We start from the raw sequence: 20,374 nt of genomic DNA on the forward strand, positions 1-20,374 counted from the left end.
CTTCATATCTATTCTTCATAACCTGCATTTTGCTGACCATTTTTTTTTTCATTTTTCTTCATTTTATTACTTAAATAACACAGTTTGTTTTCCCAAGTTTCAATTGGGAACAATCTAAGACCGAGAGATGAACATGTATATGTATACGTATATGTAATAATCATAATAATTATCATTATAATCATTATAATAATAATAATAATAATAGTACCAATAATAATAATGAAATATAAATAAATAAATAAATAAAAAATAAAAATCCCAGACTTGTATTAAAGAGATGTACAATAACATCCGTCAGTAAACTCTTAATCTAATGATAATAATATAAATAATAACCCTACGATAATCACAAAAATGATCTGACTCATATGGCCGAATCATGGAGAAATATATACATGGGAACAAGGGTTCGAATGTATTATTTTGGCTTCAGGTGTCAGAAATTTAATTAAAAAAAAGATCATAAAAAAAATAAAGATAAAAATAATCATCATATAAATCAGACACAGATGCAGATTGTCAAATTGCCTTAAAATGTAGTATCTACATCACACTCTCACATTTCAAAGAGGAGTTAATATATCTTATGGATTACCTGAAGCAGATAATACCTAGAGTAAGTTGAGCTACCCCCATACTATACAAGACATCCAAACTACACGTTACCACACTCAAATCAAAACAAACAAACAAAAAAAATTATTAGAATCCTTATCAACATCATCATATTCATCCCTTTCACATCATAAGGCCCCTTCATAGTTGTGGTGAAGAGGAACAGAAAATTAAAGCAACAAACTAAAGTAAAAAATACCTTTCTGAAAGAGACTAGTTTTTTTTTCTTTCTCCTGTATCTCTGTTCCCTTAAGTACAGCTACAATATGAAATAAAATTGATAAAAACCATTATTCTTATCATCATCATCAAACAGAACTTACAATATCACTCCACTCTTCAAAAGACCTCCATAGCTCTTCATAGTAAAGGCTTGGTTCTTTGTTAAAACTTAACATAGATGAGTGACTGGGTTAGTTATTTCTTTAAATTAGTTGTTAGTGATTCCTGCTTTAGAACGACTAGACCATATATTTGTTAAGAGAGCAACACCACCACACATCTACTAGTTAATTTTAGTGAAAGAAATTCATACCACTTGAATTGTTAGTACTGCCAAAATGTTATTTTTCTTATTCTTAAAGTCTGACTAGTGACCTTAAAATAAATTTTGATTACCATTCAACAACCTCAATGTCCAGACATGCAGTAAATTTATCAATATGCTAATTTCATTTTGTTTTACAAAAATGTGTCTCTGTTTAAAAACAAAATGCTTTCAATTTGAAGAGATATACAATTTTGCATTTCTAAACACAAAAAATTAAATATGTTCTGCAGAGTGTTTATAATCCATCAATGGTCATGTCCTTCTTGATATGGTGAAATTTTATCCCTTTTATGGTTACTAATCATGAGGAACTTTGCAAGATATGTAAAATAAATAGCATTCATACATTAGATATATTATTAAGTACAATATTCCTCTTATGTCACTCTAATTTGGCCCATAAACAAGAAAATTAGTGACTATGAAAATGACTATGATGAACCATATATTATTTTTTTGTACATGGAGAAAATATCTTTTCCATTCAAACTCAAAACCTGCATATACCTTCCTAGCTTTTCTACAGGATGTTGTAAAGGATCTGACCATTTCTGGGATATGCATTTGAGCAGAAATAAAAAAATGACTAGTGGACAATACTTGGATTTTAATATATGGATTCCTGATCTAAAAATGCATGTCTGGCTACTTCCATCTTTACAAATGCACACACAGATTTAATAACTCTGAATGAAGCACTTTCAGGATGCAATGACGGAGTGAACCAAACTCTATCATTTTCTTTTTCTTCTTAGAAGCAACTGCAAACCAGTGACTTTCTTTGGTATTGAATTCATGAGGTGGAAAAATTTGGTATCTTCTACTCCAGATGCATTGACTTCTTGCAATGCTTAGGCAAAAACTGACTATAACCAAAGTGTGAAGATGATGTTGGACTAGGCTTAAAATGTCTTTAAAATGCTATTCAGCATACCAGAAAAAAGATTAAGCTTTAAAATCAAAGGAAGTTCCTTTGAAGAGTCAACACAAACAACTTTCAAAAGCTTTATGACTGAAGAAATGTCTTACCAGGCAGCAAGAACCACTTATTATTTTCACAATTTCCTATGAGACACTTTGGTTCGTATGTGAGCATAAGCTACTCTCATTTTGTATGCATAATCTGAATGTCACTCTGCTTAATCAGCCTACATGTAGGTCCCTTTCCTCAAAAGTATATTACAGAAAAAATAGATAACTATATAATACAAGTTCCTCAACAATATTATGTTAGGCTATGCATAAAATATATCATAGTAATATTAGATAGGAAATGTTAACATCACAATGCATAAAACATAAATCCAAAGAAAGACAAATGACTGGAAATCATATGAATGTTTCTTGATATTTCCAACTCAGCAAGTTTCCTGATAGCAGAACTGATTTGCAAAGTACAAGCGTATAATACACATACAAGAGTGATCATGTAGTAAAGTGTTTGGTATATATGGCAATGTTAAGACTAGACTATTATTGCAGCTTCTTTGTAACACTTGTACTCAAATCAACACACTTTCACACTCGCAGAAATGCAGACACACAAACACACACATACAAGGTAAGTTCCTTCTGACTAGACACTACTAGGTACGAAATCTAAAGTCATCAATGCATCAAAATATGAAAAGTTCATTGTACAGTAAAACACCCTAGATGTGTCTATTGGCTGTACTGATATGAGCAAAGAGGCAAGGCTTTTCACAATTTTTAATCTCATACAAAATTCCTGAACCTTCAAAAGACTGTGAATCATTCAATAATTGAATATTAAGGCATATCAAATATTGTCATAGATACAAAATATTTGTTTGCAACAAACTCTGTCTGCCTCTATCAATTACAGGCACTGTAAAATTTACCGGCTACAAACACAGCTACGTGTCAAAATATAGAAATGTTAAAACATCTCTGCAGTTTTAAAACCCTCTCACCTTAATCCTAGGAGGTGGCCAAGCTTTTTTCCACTATTCAAAAAAAACTTCTGCAGAGAATAGTCAAGAATGTTCATGGATCCCTCTCTCTGTCTGTCTGTAGCTCTCTCCCCTCCACAAGTTATATTAGCTGCAAAAACCCTGACCTGCCCAAGTGGTATCCTGGTTCTTGTTTGGTTCTTCGGCTACCGGGCAGTTAAGAGGCCTTCTCCACCTGAAGGTGTGAGTCGTCGTCCTCCTCCTCCTCCTCCTCTGTATCCTCTGCGATCACCAAGCTCTCGTGGTGGTCTGACGAGTCCTCCCGGTCCACATCCTCCTTGTCACCATCGTCTGGTGCTGTACCATCTCCCCCTTCGCTTTCCAGGCCATTTAGACCTGTAAGGACTGTGCCATCATCTCCACCTTCCCCGCTGTCCGTTCTGGCACTCTCAGCTCTTAACACGCCAGCCTCCTGGGCCTCCACCTCAGCTGGATGGTGCTTCCTATGGGTGGAAGGCAATAGTCTTAAAATAAACTCACTTTCATTGTGTGAACAAAATAACTTTAGGAGAGAGAGAGAGAGAGAGAGAGAGAAAAAAAAAAACTTGCAGAAGAAAATGACAGAGAAAGGAATATGACTAACCTGACCCTTTTTGCCGCATTCAGAATGGTATTTACAAATTACATTTGAAATTACTTGCTTATTTCTAACTTTCCAATTACAAAAAATATAAATTTTCTTGATAAATTTTGGTAATTTGTTTTTGCTTCCACTTTTTGTAATAACCCAATCAAGCACTTTAATATTCACTTAAGTAATATTGGCTAATGCCATATTTATGGTCCATTAACCATTACTCTTAAAACTATGAAATTTGTAAGATAAAGAAGATATGACACCTCTTTGGGTGATTAATTTCAACTATTTCAAGTAGTTACCCCTCAATGGTTTGTTTTCTGAGATTACTTGACTGATCATTTTTTATAGCAATTGACAGGGGAAACTAATGGAACAAATGCAGAAAAATAACAATTACCAAACCTATCTGACAATGAAGACTATTACTTAATTAGCATGTAGTTGGCATCTCTTGTCAAGAGAAAATGAGGAGGGATTGATAGCCAGAATCATATGAGGTACACTCAGAAAGTTACAGAAAGAAACTGAATGCAGCATGGTCAAGCATGTACAGCAGGAATAATCAGTAACTGCAACAGTAACTGTAGGACCTTGGTTATAAAGAGCAAACATTAATTTGTGTGTCAAACTCAGGAAATTGCAGGCTCCTGTAAATACTGGGAATATTAAACAAATGCTGCATTATGATTGTCAGATTACTATCAACTAAGTTGCTGACACTGTAAATGTATTATTTGGATCAGCACACAGGCAATAAATAGGTCTGCTTTGAACATTCACCAATGCTGCTAAGTTTGTGACTATGCTCTTGACCCCATGCCCCTTTAAGCAACACTTTATGGAAGAGTTCAAGGCTCTCTCTTAACTGGCTTGGGTTGATCCAACCTTCATGTTAAGGATGATCACCGGTGATGAGAGTCGAGCCTGTGCCTATGACCCAAAAACTAAGCAGCAGTCTTTACAGTGGATGAACCCACCATCTCCAGTACCAATGAAGGTAAGGCAGGTGCTGGGTGCTGAAGCATGACAATGCAATCACTCACAGCATGTTGAAATAGTGCACCTTTTTTAGCCACACCAACATAAGCAGCATTTTCCACCCTAAAAAGACCTTGGTTTTGGCTCTTATGACTTCCTCCTCTTCCCCAAAACCCAGTCTCTGGTAATTCCCAACTTTACCCGAAACCAAAAGTCTTTTAAGAAGGAAAATTATTTGCAGCTGAGGAAGAACTACAGGAAATAGTAACTGTGTTTCTGAATGAGCTAGTGGCAGATGTGCAAAACAAGGGAAAACCAAAAACTTATTACAAGGCATAGTTCATGTCTAAATATCCAGGGTGATTTTGTGGAAAAACATTTTGTGACTGTTCTGCCTAATCTTAACCCATTCACGCTGGGGTGATTCTGGCTTTGAATGGTCACAATTCCGGGGTTTTCGAATGCATAGGCCTAACGCCTTGGGATTCTTGGGCGCACTAGCCACAAGCCTGGGCTGTCTGCTCGCTCACCCCGAGTGCTGGCCTTGACCAAATATCTCATTGCCAGCATCTGACGCAAAAACCACAAAACGTGTCAGCACGTCATCCAGTGCGAATGGGTTAAACAGATATTCATTCCGAATACCTTGTGTAATGAAAGAAAGTAAGAAAGAGAGAAAGAAAAACATCCTCTTCTCCTTTTCCAATACATACGCCATTTCTCTTCCGCTAAGTACTCACCGTGTGTGGGTCTTCAGGTTATCTTTGCGTCCAAATGCTGCAGAACACCAAGGACAAGGGAAGCGCCGGGGGTTCAGGTGCTGTTTCATGTGACGGCGGAAATTTGCAATGTGCTTGATGGTTGCGCCACACAGCTGACATGTCAAGCTCTGGAAATTAGAGGCCTAGTTTAGGAAAAAGATCATATAAGGATTTTTCAAGGTTCTGGCAAATAGCAATATTAACCCATTTGCAACAGATGGCATAATTTGCTGCTAAGGCAGAGTCGGTGATAGGCGCGGATGGCACCATGCCAAACATGTAAAACAGCCATCCTACTGCACAGACCTTTTTTTAATACCGCGACCAATGGGTTAAGAAATGAGAAAAAATAAAAGATGAAAAAGAAGAATATGAGCAGAATAATAAGAAAACAGGAGAATATGATGATGGTAATAATGAATGCCTTGAAGATGATTATGATTCATAAGAATGACATTTAAATTTTGAAAAAAACTTGTCTTAGTCTATTAATATTTCATAAATGGGGGTAAGTACTAAAATTTAATCACATGTTTGATTTTTCATGTATTGTAATAAATAAATAAATAAATAAATAAATAAATAAATATCTATATATGTGTATATGTATATATATATATATATATATATATATATATATATATATATATATATATATTATATATATATATATATATATATATTATATAATATATGTATTATATATATATATATATATATATATATATATATATATATATATATATATATATATATATATATAATATATATATATATATATATATATATATAATAATATATAATATAATATACATATATACATATATACATATATACATATATACATTCATACATACATACATACATACATACATACATACATACATATATATATATATATATATATATATATATATATATATATATATATATATACATATAATTAACATATGGCTGCTATATATACAAGCAAGTCAGAAGGGGTTAATGGAACCATCTGCTTTCAAAGCAGCTATAAATTTAAAATTTGGCAATGTTTAGATTTGTGCATTATATACAAATTTTTCATATCTTTCATATTATTATTATTATTTTTAACTTCCCATATTGGGGCATTAACAACATAAAAGTGCATTTTTGAGCATTTACAAAAGTTATGATTTTAGACAGATAAAACATGGAAACATGATTGCAACTGAGAAACTGGATCATAAGCATCCTGAGTATGGTCTTTCTGAATAAAACAAGACTAGTCTTGTTAAGGTGTCATGGTATACATGACAGCACTGGTTAGTCTTAAAAGATGCATTTCATTGCGTACAAAATGCAATATTAGAAATGTTGAAATACATTCCTAGACATAAAGTTTTAGGACCGTCACGGCCCTAGTTTAGAGTTACAACTTTCCAAAGTTTGCCTAAGCCTTATTTCGTGATGGGTTTAATCCATTTGTGCCGGAAGACGACATATCATGTCATCATCTATCCCTCAAAACACACCTTTTACATTGCTATGCATGTATACACTCACAAGGGTACAATCTGTATAGACATATTTTTGTCCACTAGTGAAAATAATGTAAAATAATACAAAAGCCTCCTATTATTAACCCCTTGAATTGGGCACTCTGAGAGGTGCAGAATGGGCAATGTGCTGGGAAAGATCTCGTGTTATCTAGCTGGTGGGAGCGGCATTAGGCAAATATAAGCCCTGGCGGAAAAAGTCAAGTCAATTTGCTTGTTGGGCAAGATGGAAGCAATTTCCCTGGCCCTCTTTTTTCTGGCTAATGCTCATGGTGTCACTTGCTGATGGCCAATTAACTATCAGGAATCAGTGTATCTATGTATTTATTCTACATCAGTCGCACGATGTTGGTAATCAAACATTAGAGGAAATAAATAGATTGCATATATATATATATATATATATATATATATATATATATATATATATATTATATATATAATATATATATATATATATATATATATTTTATATATATATAATGAAAATATAATGAAAATATACAAAGCAGGTTCAACCACCCAGAAACTTGTGAAATTTCTCTCATTTAATTGGTTTTGTTTCTATAAATATTACTTTAATTGAATCTGCAGAGATATATAAGCATTTAAAAATAAATATCAGTTCACAGCATTTTGTGATGGATTTATGAAAAATTATTGCTTGAGCTAGTTTGCATTACCTAGAAGGCGGAGAAAAACTTTTCTTGTCCCTCTAATTCTTAGCCAGTGCTGCCAGCATAGTAGACCACCCATCCTGACCACCAGTTAGATTGCTAGGCAACCCGTCCGCAATGTGTATTTCAAATAAATTATGCAGATTTGGTCACAATAATTGGCACTTCCAAAACAAGTAAAACTCTGCTTCACTTTTAGCATTATTTGGTCATAATACATTCTCATAATAGACATAATAACTTTACTATGTTAAAGGCATATCCGTGCTTATACAGACAAATTATTACTTTTCCCTGTGTAGAAGCTTATGTATAGCCCCATTCACATGTCTAAACCCTACCACTACAATACCTTTTGTAATAAAAGTGTTGTGCTAGCAGAAAAGATGACTATAGTAAAATTTTGGTGTTTTATGATATCTTTAAAACCAAACAACAAACAAAAACAATAACAAATAAATGCTTCTTCAAAAATATTATTTTGTACATGATTAGTAATATAGCCTAGGACTATGATTTTATGAGATATCATAAGATTTGATTCACCCTTAACCCATTCATGCCAGAGTGGTTCCGGCTTTGCATGGTCGAAATGCCGGGGCTTTTGAACGCATTAACCTAACGCCTTGAGATTCTTGGACACACAAGCCTTGAGCATGGGCTGCCCGCTCGTACACCCCGAGCGCTGGCCTTGTCCTGATATCTCGTCTCCGGCGTCAGACGCAAAAAACACAAAACGTGTCAGCACGTCAACCGGCGCGAATGGGTTAAAAGTTTTCTTCTTACCTTTCACAAAATGGTATTATGTGTAAATTAAGGGCTATTTTTTTGCTTTCCATAATGAAATCTCATTAGCATGATTACACCTCAAAAATGATGATAAATTAATTTTAATTTTTCAAAAGAAATATTGTATTCAATTTTAAAAAAGCAGAGCTGTCCATGCAGACCAATATCACAAATCAAATTAGCTGGCTTTCTCTCAAAAATAAATTACAGTCATTTACAAAACAGGAAAGAAAAGTAAAGAAAAGATTGAAAAAAAGCGAGATATACAAGTTTCTTCCTTGATTTTCTTTGGAACAAAACTGGTTTCATTTTGCTAATAGTGGTGCACTTCTGTGTCCACTGGGGATACCTCTATATATATTATATAAACAATGAATGTATGTGTGCGTGTGCGTTTGCGTGTGTGTGTGCGTGTACACACACACACACACACACACATATACACATATACATATGAATGTGTGTATGTATATGCATCTGTGTTTGAAAATCTGTTGGTCATATCAATCAAACAAACACACTGCTCACCCGTGCTTCCCTCCCAGTTGGAGATGGGACCTGCTGCTGTTCTTGGACAGTCGTTGGAATCAGGGGCGAGAATGAGCGATCGTCATTCCCTAAGCTGAGCATGTGGCGATAGCTGGCGAAGATGGGGTTTGTCAGGTCTCCGATAGATCCTGCTATGTCAGTTGTGGCATCGTAGAGGGGCAGTGGAGAGGGTTCAGGACAGGTGTCCGTGTCTGTGGTGACGTTGTCCGTATCAGGCTCGGTCTTGACATTCTCCTTGGCGACCTGCTGTTCGGAAAAATAGCAAACACTGAGAATCTCTATGGGATTGCTTTGTATATCTTTCTTGTAGTACAGAAATTGTGTTTAATTTTTTCATATCTTTTTTAGAATCATTCCAGAACTAAAATTTACAGTTGCTCAAAGCCAGACTTTCTGCCACTGAATTGTGTTGGTATAATATTTACAGTTTTGAAAAGAATATATTTAATGTCCCCTTTAAACTGTTCTAACCCCTCAATACTATATATAAGATAGGTTTAATATTTCTATGCTTGAAGACTTCAGCCTTATATCAACTTAAATATAAGCAAAGCAAAGCAAAAAAAAAAAAAATTGGCTCATTAATAGAAAATAAAAAAAAAAAAAAAATGGAAGAGAAAACAAATAAGAAAATAATCTCATTCTGCTTCTATAATTCCTCACTAATTACATTATCATGTCATAATCTTAATACCATTACCTTGCTGTAGCACAGATACTGAATTCAGTTTTACTATAATATCTGCCATGAAAAAAAAGAGACACAATAGACAAAGAAAAGCCACAAATCCAAAATAGAGTAAAGGTATATCAAAGCCCAAAGTAAAACACTGCTTGAAACAAAAAGATGCAAAAGAGAGAAAAAACAATAGAAACTAGAACACCTATTAACAAGATCAGATAAACATAAGGCTCGAGTTTAAGATCATGAGGTAAAACCAGATATATTATTTATGCAGCAAGAAATTATCACACTATACTTTCCAATAACTTAACCAAAGATTTTTTTTTTTCATCATATTATACAATTTTGTTTACATTTTAATTCAGATGATTAACAGTGAAAGCAACATGAACAAAGAGTGAAAGACACACCAAACTTACCAGTAAAAAAATACATAATGTACATAAAGTGCAAAGAAATGAGGAAAAAGGGTTAACATGCAACAAAAGGATAATCAAGAGATATGTGGCAAGTGCAGGCAAGGATGTAAGCAAATGACAGTGAAGAAATTCTTTTCTTTTCTTCTACAGTGATGATACTTTGAATCGACTGGTAATGAGCGACTTGCACTGAAAGCTTTAAAACTCCATTACATTTCAGGGTCACTGATATCTAGGTGCCTTTCAGCTTACCTTCTGGTCTGGATTACTTGACTCTGGCTTTTACATTGAAATAAAGAAACTTTTCTTTTTCTAAGAGATTCTATGAGATTTTTCTGGAACTGGATTTACTCTTAGCAGCACAATACACATTTTTTCTTCCATTTTCCCCCATGTGTAATAAGTACTGCTAGAGTTTCTTTTTCCACACAAATTATTAAATGATGGGTATATAGTACTCTTTTATAATCCATTGGGAAATAGATTGTGAAAACTATATAAACATAGATGAAATTACATGGACTGAGCCATATTTTGGTTAATAAGCTATTTCTTTCATTAAATCTCTCCTGGATATATCATCCAAACATAACAAAAAGGTAAACATTTATGTGAAAAATAGAAAGAAAAAAGGAACACACACACTTACTTTTCCCTCCTTTTCTGCATCTGCATTCACATTCAACATTGCATTTATCAATCCTCCTTTGCCTCTCTTGCTTTCCTGGGGTTCATGGTTCTTTCTTCGGGAGGAGCCACGGCTTCCCTCCTTGGCGTTGTCTGCCGATTCCTTTTTGCTTGATGACACTTTGGTTGGGGTGGAAGTGAAAAGGGTTCGGGGAATTGCGATGGACTGAGCGACTGTGTGAGCAACAGACTGAGCAAGAGATTGAGCGGCGGTGACAGACTCCAGGCCCTCGAGGCAGGATCTCAGTTTGGACTCGGAGAGGGATGGGTCCCATGCAGGGTTTGGGGTTTGGTCGCTATCTAGTTCCTGCTCGGGGAGATCTGGACACCCAGAGTCCATGAGCTGTGCAAATCCATCATTACTCTTGTTATTGTTGGACTTGTTCAGGGCATGGCCATAGCTGTTGGCGGGAGAGAGCAAGGAGGCAAAGTTTGGCTCCAAGCCCTTTGATTCTCCGTTGTTATTAGAAAGACGTGGTACCTTTTTGGGTCGGGGGTTATTGTTTTGGGACACAGGGGAGGCTGGAGAGAAAGGTGTTCCAGCTCTCTTCTCCCCAGCCTGGGGTTGCTGATCACGCTGGGAAACATCTCCAAGACCTTTGATACGCAGGCTCTCTGCTATTTTGATGAGGCCTGTCAGCTCACTGTTGGCAACACTCACCTGAAGATTTTAAATAAAAAAGACTTATCAATACTGCATTGAAATATGAAAACAAAATACATAACACATATAAATGTTTTCCGACACTTCCAATTTATTCTCCTATATTACACAAGAGGCGACCAGATTTCACAATTGCACGGTTCTTGGATTGATTTAATCTACTTTGAGTGTGTACCTATGTGTATGTGTAAGACTGAGCTAAAATGCATATATGCATGCACTCCAAAGGTGAGTCAGAAAAATATTCCTCTCAGCTTCCTTGATTACTTCAAGTTGTTAGTGCAATAGATTTTGGGCTATAATGATAATGATGATGATATTTACCCTAATCATTTTAATTTATCCTAATAATTTCATTTAATTGTATTATGCAGTGAAAGTTGACCTAAGATTTATATAATTTTACTTAGCCTCTCCTGGTTGCAATTTTCTTGAACTGAGCAGGAAAAAAGTGTAGATAAGGAGGGACCCAGCAGCTCTGAATCACTTGCGCCCTCTGCCTTGTCCTGAACATGGCTCCTCCTAAGCTCTCCCCCAGCACACACAACCTCTGCTGATCTGCTATCTACTACCTGACTGCTACTGACTCGTTAGTCACCACTCAGTGGGTCTTCAAGCTCCTATCCTCCACCATGTCATCATGACTTTGATCTTTCTTTTGATGAGGACACTGACGATGACATCTTTTTCCATAGGGATGAGGATCAACTCTCTGATGAGCAACACAGACAAATCAACAATAAAAAGCAGCAGTTATGAGTTTAACCTGTTACCAATGCAAGACAAGATATCACATCAAGTGGTGGCAACACCAGCCCACCAGGGACGAGATATTTTGTGTTGGTAATCGTCATGGCCAGCATGCTGGGTGATCGGACATGTAGCGCTTGGCCACAGCCAGTGTGAGCGAATAGCCCAAGGTGTTCGGCTTACACGTTTGAAATATCCCGCTGTTTCGACCACTTGGAGCCAAAACAGCCCCGTCGGCAATGGGTTAGGTTTGACTCAGTTGGAGATCCTCAAAGTTAGAAGGTATGTATGGTGTGTATGTATGTTTACACACACACACACACACACACACACACACACACACACACACACACACACACACACACACACACACACACACACAAACACACATATTTGTGTGTGTATATATGTATGTATGTATGTATGTATATATGTATGTATGTGTATGTGTATGTATATGTATGTGTATGTATATGCATGCATATATATATATATATATATATTTATATATATATATATATATATATATATATATATATATGTGTATAGATATATATATATATATATACACACACACACACACACACACCACACAGACACACATGCTGTCTCAACACTTCTCGAACTGCTACTGGAGTAGGTTGATCCATGACTTCAGCCTGTGATGGTGCCCTTGTTGAAAATTGTATTTATTCCTATAACTTTTTGTTTTTCTACATATGTATCTGTGTAGAACATATATATACAATATCATTCATGTATGCACAATATTTTCCTGTCCATTAATTAACCTTGATACAGAAACAATTCAAAGATATCTCCTCTTCTATAAAGTCTAGCTTATAAAATGAGAAAAAATATATATATATATAGTTCCAAATATTTCAAATACTTATCTGGAGTAAGACACAGAATCATATCTAAAATTTGAAGCACTTGCACAACATACAAAAGAATAAATAAATGTAAAATGCCATTTGACTGGCCAGACATGAAGCAAGCAGGGGGAGGAGGCACAACAAAACAACAAAAACTGCAACACCAGAATGAAAACCAACCAGGACTAGAGATAGCCCTTTGTCACTGAGTTGATGTAACTTATCATCAAAAATGTTAAAATTAGCCAAAATTTCTTACTATAATAATACCAGTTGCCTACACAACAATCGATAAAGTACTCATTTAAGGATATACTTCCTTGTAATTTCATCCCAAAGTTGCTTAGCTTAGCTGCATATACAAAGGGAAAACCCATTTCTATATTACCAATGAATGAAACTCATTCCACTTCAAGCATAACATGACACACACACACACATACACACACACACACACACACACACACACACACACACACACACACACACACACACACACACACACACACACACACACACATGCGAAACTGACCTCCCCACGGTAGATAAACTCCAGCAGGGCTTCAAGTTCCGCCTGCTTCACATCTCTGAGGTAGATGAGAGGATGTTGGGTGGGTAATCGTGTGAAGAGCTGGTGAAAGTATGGTGAACAAGCTGCCAAAACAAGGCGGTGGGCTGGGTAGCTGCCACCATCACAGAGCAAAGTCACATCAACTAGCTGGTCCTGTTGAGGATGTAAAGTTATGTCATTATCCCTTTTAATCTAACAAATGTAGGAATATACAGAAATATTGTAAACAAGTTAATCCAAAAATACAACAAACTTTTTGAACTTATAATTTTTTTACACTGTCATGTTAAAAAAATCCTTTAAGAATACTCATTTAATGATGCAACATAATAGTTTCATATTAAACAGACTGATGACAGAAATTTCTTCAAAAAGCAACTTGATTCTTAACCCATTGCAGACGGAGATAAATTTGCTTGCCCAGCCTCCAGGATAGGTTTTATTTTAGAGAGAGACCACTTGAAGCAATATAATTTGAAGCATCCAAATCTCTTTCAGTCATTCATTGTAAAACTAGAGCGGTTTTTGTGTTTTATTTTTTTGTGTGTTTTATTGAGTTTAGAGACTTATATGTGCCGTATGACAGGCTCTATCAGTGCTGCAGTTGACTAAAATTGTAGTATGTTATCCATATTAGCTCATTATTTTCTTTATACTCAATGTGATAGAAGTATTGCTGTTTTATGGGAGGACAAAAGGCAACTTTATTTTTTCGTATTTTTGTGCTGTCATGAACGAATACGAAACATATAACCACCTACAATAAAGATAACAAGAAGAGGTAGGGAAGAGGAATGAAACCTGTGCTTGTGACTGTGAGTGCCACATTGAAAGGCATCCATATTGGCACAGGAGCACATTTTAGACACTGGGTATGGATTGAGTCACCTTCCTCTTCTCGTTCTGCCTGCACATCCTTCATCGGCGGTACTTTAGAGCAAGGGTTCATCAACTTAGTGTGTGCCATCGCTCTATAGAGACAGTGCATGCTAGAGACCGTGGATGGGTGCCATTCAAGGCTCTCTCACCTGCTGGTGCTAGAAAAAAGTGGTGCCATCTAGGTTTTGGACGTTAAGTTTGCACGATATTACGGTAATTATAGTAATTATGACTGCAGTAGCCATCATCACTCATTCCTTTTTCATAGCAAAATAAAATAGCACAGTGATCCAAAATCCCCGAACGTCGTGTACGTCATGACGCCCGTCGTCAGGCCAAAGCTCCTACGTCATGTATGTCATGACACCCGTACGCAATGGGTTAATAATCTAATCTACATTAATGTGATTAGTACTCCAGTACAGAAAGTGACACAGTTCAATGTAAAAAACCTACTCATGCAAGAAATCTAAAATTAATCTGAATTTAATTAAAATAGAATAATTACAAACACCTAATATTGGAATGATTAAATCCATCATGAGCTAAAAACTTTCATTTGTTTTGCTCTTCTTTCTGTCATAATAAACATTTTTTCATACCTGCACACGCAACTGTGTGAAGACTTCAGCAAAATTGGAGCGGTGGTTATTCCACGTTAATAAGAATTGGTCCGCCCCCATGACTAGATCTGGAAAAGACATTTCAACTATTAATTGAAGACATATAAAGCACACTGAAGGACTTTGGGAAGATTTGTGATAATGAAACTGGGAGGAAAAAAAAGAGCATGAAATGCACCAATTGTTGTTACATACATAAACAATCTTGGTGAACCACAGCAAAGGTTAGGGAGAAGAGAAAGAAAGAAAGAAAGGAAAAAAAATCTCTTGGCAGCAAGCTGTGAGCGCAATATATATTGGCGTTAGGACTGGAATTAGACAAATATTGCAACGTCATAAATATCCAAATTAGAAAAAATTGAGCAGAAAAAAAAGTGTATCAAAAATGATAAAAGAAATGCATCTTCACCCTCCTATTTGTACATAAAGCTCTGATCTTTAATGTCCTTTTACTGTTAACCCAATTATGACAGTGTGTCACACCCGTGTGACACGGCAAAGTGCCTGATGACGGGGCAGTTCTCGCCGGACCTGTCGGGATTGGGTTAATTGTAACAGCAAGGAATTTGCAAAACATTACAAAAGGAAAGCTACAGAGAATATTCTGAAAGTGGTTTTGATACAGTTAACATCAGATGGCCAAGAGGTAAACAAGGACACCCTTTCCCGTCGGGAAAGGGTTAAACATGCAAGGTATTGTTTTTGCAAATAGGTAACTCTATTTCTAATTAAATGCAGAAGGCTAATGTTAATAACCTTTGAATGTGTCAAAACAGGTCTTACAGGTATTTTTACCCCATAAAAATGGATGACATGACATTCATATTATGGCCTGGCTGCTCTTTCCACCTGTGACATGAATGCAACGTCATTAACAGGTTAACTATAAACCAAATAACCTCTTTATTTCATCAATGAAAAGTATTGAAGAATTCACTCAGATGTTCCCACATTTCTTGCATTATGAGTGAAGGCTGTCAAAATCTTATATCCTTCCCCTTTAATAACTATATTGATACAGAACTAAATATCAAATTTTAAAATGCAATAAAATGTCAAACCCAGAATAATTGACTCAAAAGAGTCCATCAATGTTTAGGTATTAGTGACCATTTATAGTTTCCACAGACAGAATAGGCTAATAATGATAAAGCAGACACTGAACCTATTACACTATTACACATGGTACTGGAAGAAATATAGTCATCAATCTAAAGCTTTATGGAAGAAGAGAAAATGTGAGGTTTTAAATTTTTTTTTATAAAAGATTAGTACATGTTCATTTTATGGGTTTTGGTCTAGGCCCGTGATACTCATATCTTTTTTAAAGAGAGTCACTGTACTATAATACATTCACAATGAGAGTGGCACTTAACCCACTTATGACGGGGGCATTTCAGCCTTGAATGTCCCAATGCCGGGGCGTTCGAATTATTAGGCCTAAATCAATTAAATGGCTGGCACAATACTGTGCCGCCCGGCCACTGGGCTTTTGAATGAGCGGTACAGTACTGTACCACCCGTCCAGAGAGGGTTAATATAAACATAATTTTCCTATGTAATGTTACACAATTCCTTCAGAATTTTATAATGTCTTTCAAGGGAAAGAATTTATGATTATTCATCTACAAAATCTATAGGGAAAAAAAATTGACATTAGGACTCTGGTAAAATTACATACATGAAATATTTCCTGGACAGGAGCAACATCCACATTGTATGCTATGCAATGAATACCACTGGCATTTGGAGAACTATGAGGATATGACTGGGAAGAGCAAATACACTCAGTACCCACAGTAAAGAGGTAATCCTCAGCAGGAACTGTTTGTCTACAACTAAGTACTAAAGGTATACAAGAACTTGATTTTTAGTCAAATAAAGCTTCAATAAAATATTACCATATATCTTTTAACCTGTTAATGACAGGGTGGTTTTAGCTCCATCTGGATACAACGCTAGGGCATTTTGAAATGCATAGGTCTAATGCCTTGGGATATTTGCCCCCTGAAGACACAGCCACCCGCTACATGCATGATCATCTGATGTACCGGCCATACAAAAAGCCATGATATCTTGTCTCCGGCGGAAAATGCTGCCACCATGTGATTTGATAGCATATCATTTGTTGTTAATGGGTTAAAGAAGGGCCTTATGGTCACTAACTGGACAAAATATCTCAGGTAATAAATCAGAAGGTATTAAATTTAATTCACTAGTATTACTTCTCTTGCAATACACCCTCCATCATGTCAAAGCTTCGCAACTAATTATTTCATTGATACTGTTAACCTTTAACCCATTCACGCCGGAGTGATTCCGGCTCTGAATGGTCAGAATAATGGGGTTTTCGAACACATAAGCCTAACGCCTCGGGATTCTCGGACATACTAGATGCGAGCCTGGGCTGTCCACTCGCTCACCCTGAGCGGCAGCCTTGACCAAATATCTCGTCATCGGCGTCTGACACAAAAACCAAGAAATGTGTCAGCATGGGTTAAAAGATGTACATGCTACATTTGGCCATGCTCAAATGAAGACATGTGCAGTCAATACCAATATTCCACATGAAGCTAGAAAATTATTGTAATGTTTTCAAGTATCATCATGTGGATTTGGATGTAGAGATTCTAACTTTTTTTCGTACAGGCTGAATTTGAGAAGATAAAAAAGATTGTTTGCATTTCTGTGTGTCATTTAGTGGTTCAAAAAGAGAAAGAGAGATGGAGGGGGAGAGAGAAAGGGAGAGGGAGAGAGAAAGAAAGAGAAAGAATGCAACAATATTACAATAACCTTACATTAATTGCTAAAGCCATATGAAATGTTATTGAATATGTAACTGAGATCCCTCTAATAAAGAGGTTTTATTACATACAGGCCTATCTTAACCTGATAACAACAGGGTGGTTTTGGCTCTGCCTGGTTTTAATGCTGGGATACATCAAACGCACAGGCTTAACACCTTGGGCTATTGACCTTCTCTGGCCGCAGCCACCCTTAACCCATCCCCAACGGGGGAATTCTAGCCTTGAATGTCCAAATGCCGGGGCGTTCGAATTATTAGGCCTAAATCAATTGAATGGCTGGCACAATACTGTGCCGCCCGGCAACTGGGCTTTTGAATGCGCGGTACACATGCTGTACCACCCGTCCTGTGTGGGTTAATGTGTACGTTCACCCAGAGTGCAGGCCATACAAAAAGCCATGATGTGATATCTTGTCCCCGGTGGCAAATGCTGCTACCACATAATGTGATATGACATCACTTACCATTAATGGGTTAATAGTGGATTTCAGATCCTTTATTTGATAAATCTGTAAGCTTAATTTAGACACCTGAATTCTTTAAAAATATGGCCTTCCATACAGTATTACATGAAATGAATATACTATGAAAAAATATCACATTGAAAAAATTGAATTTATGGACAATCACAAAGAGAAGAGAATTAAAGATCAATTACCAAACCAATGAAACAGAGAGAATTACTGATACAACAATATTTATCAAGACATTAAAACAGGTTCTCATATTTGTACTTATGATTCTTGTTATATTCATGAACACAATAGGACACTTTCTGCACCAGTTAAAATGCATTATCTATTTATCATACTACAGTATTTGATTTTTGAAGAAGCTATAAAACCTTACCTTCACACCTGCATCCCATTCATATGTCGTGTGTTTAAAATGGTGCATGCAAGAGGTATTCTTCTTTAGAAATATGATATTTTAAAGACACCACTTCATAGGATTGCAGCAAAACAAAGCCTAACATCGATATAAAATCTTTTTCACAACTAACTGTGAGCCAAAACACAAACCAACACACGAAAACCCATTTCCTAACTTGGAATCAGTTAAAATTATGTTAAAATCGATGGCGTCCTTATCTTCGCCATCGCTTTAATCGCATTCCTCTATTTCGGTCTTAATTTGGGCCCCAAAAGATCCAGATAAGAAGGAAAAAGCGAAAAAAACCCGAAGACTTGCGTTGTTTTGGTGGTATTTTCAGGGCCTAGCAGAAGCCACAGAGCCCCGGGAGTGAATAGTCTCGCTTTTTCCTTATTTCCCGACCTCCCTTAGCACCTAAAGCTTCCCACACACAGCGCACGTCCATATTCTGTCCACCTACCGTTCATTGACGAGAAAATTGGGTGTAATAAAGTATATATTATTCACATTTTTGGTTTTAGATTTTCTCGACCACAAGTTTTGTTGTGGTTTTTGTGGCTATAAGTGTAAGAGGATGAGTTTCTGACGCTCTACGTAGTGGCAAAAGCAAAGCGATCGAGCCGACCAAATAGAATCCGAATGCAGTTATAAGAGATTGAATCCTCCCTGCTCGGCCGAGCGAGTGAGGATCGAGGCTATTGCGACGTTTATACAGTGAGGTTGAGGGAAGTTGTGGAAGACGGGACAATCGCCTCCAAATGTTTTTCCGAAATTCTGCGCAACTTCGACTCGGATCTTAGATACAGTAAGTGGACTGAGTATTAAGAGTTCGGGCGGCGACGTGGTGGGTGCGATAGCCGAGGAGGGGCTAGGGTGAGTTGAGGGTGGGAAGAGGGTGAGGTTGGTGTGGAGAGAGAGAGAGAGAGAGTTGCGGGCGGCGGGCGGTGGTGGTGGGTGCTGCGTGGCGCCCGCATTCCGCGCACGGTGAGGGTCCGCCCCCGCCCACCTCACCCCCAACCCCGCCCGCCTCTCCCCTGCCCGCCCCGCCCCACGCCGCCCTTTGTTGCCTCTCACACGGGCGGCGTCACCAGCACCCGCCACACCTGCCGCCCACACCGCCACGCCGCGCCCAGGTGAGTGCCAGGTGAGACCAGGCACCTTCAAGGGGGTGGGGGTGTGAAGTGATTATTATTGTTATTAATTTTTTTGAGGGTTGACCAGGTGAGCCTGGAATGTGAAGTTTTGTATTTGGGTTCCATAACCATGTTTTGGAAGGGGGTCTCTCATGCCCAGGTGTGGTTGGAGGAGATTTAATTGGCAGGGAGGGTGGCAGAGGATGTGTGACATGGGTGGAATGTTTACATCCAGTCAGCTGAAATGGCAAGGAGTATTGTCATGCTTGGGTAATGTTTTGGGTTTGTGTTGTGGAAATTCTGAAGTACGTGTAATTAGATCAAGTGATGGAGTAGAATTTTCCCGCTGTCATAGATAGCCCTTGGGCAAAGACTAGTGTCATAGTAGGATGTCGAATTCTGACAAAA

The 20,374-nt window shown here is 37.0% G+C and overlaps 2 protein-coding genes across 4 annotated transcripts in view; one reads left to right on the plus strand and one right to left on the minus strand.

Moving 5' to 3' along the window:
• LOC122249884 (uncharacterized) overlaps nucleotides 1-19,549 on the minus strand; it is a 21,472-nt gene extending 1,923 nt beyond the window's left edge. The window contains exons 1-7 of one of the 2 annotated variants that reach the window (XM_043011060.2): nucleotides 19,294-19,549; nucleotides 15,134-15,222; nucleotides 13,614-13,805; nucleotides 10,752-11,450; nucleotides 8,978-9,241; nucleotides 5,440-5,588; nucleotides 1-3,584 (exon numbers count right to left, since the gene is read on the minus strand). The exon at nucleotides 1-3,584 is cut by the window's left edge and continues 1,923 nt beyond it. In XM_043011060.2, coding sequence (XP_042866994.1) covers nucleotides 3,299-3,584; nucleotides 5,440-5,588; nucleotides 8,978-9,241; nucleotides 10,752-11,450; nucleotides 13,614-13,805; nucleotides 15,134-15,222; nucleotides 19,294-19,300 — 1,686 coding nt within the window. In that variant the 5' untranslated portion in view covers nucleotides 19,301-19,549 and the 3' untranslated portion in view covers nucleotides 1-3,298. Of the gene's footprint in view, nucleotides 3,585-5,439; nucleotides 5,589-8,977; nucleotides 9,245-10,751; nucleotides 11,451-13,613; nucleotides 13,806-15,133; nucleotides 15,223-19,293 lie in introns of both variants that reach the window. The other variant, XM_043011059.2, reaches the window with a different exon arrangement.
• LOC122259298 (uncharacterized) overlaps nucleotides 19,540-20,374 on the plus strand; it is a 32,992-nt gene continuing 32,157 nt past the window's right edge. Inside the window, exon 1 of one of the 2 annotated variants that reach the window (XM_086549179.1) lies at nucleotides 19,540-19,638. The gene's annotated coding sequence lies outside the window, so the exon portion shown is untranslated. Of the gene's footprint in view, nucleotides 19,639-19,840; nucleotides 19,967-20,374 lie in introns of those variants that run through there. The other variant, XM_086549180.1, reaches the window with a different exon arrangement.

Source organism: Penaeus japonicus, unplaced genomic scaffold, assembly GCF_977035675.1.
Source record: "Penaeus japonicus unplaced genomic scaffold, GWHDUDI00000001_assembly GWHDUDI00000021, whole genome shotgun sequence".
NCBI lineage: Eukaryota > Metazoa > Arthropoda > Malacostraca > Decapoda > Penaeidae > Penaeus > Penaeus japonicus.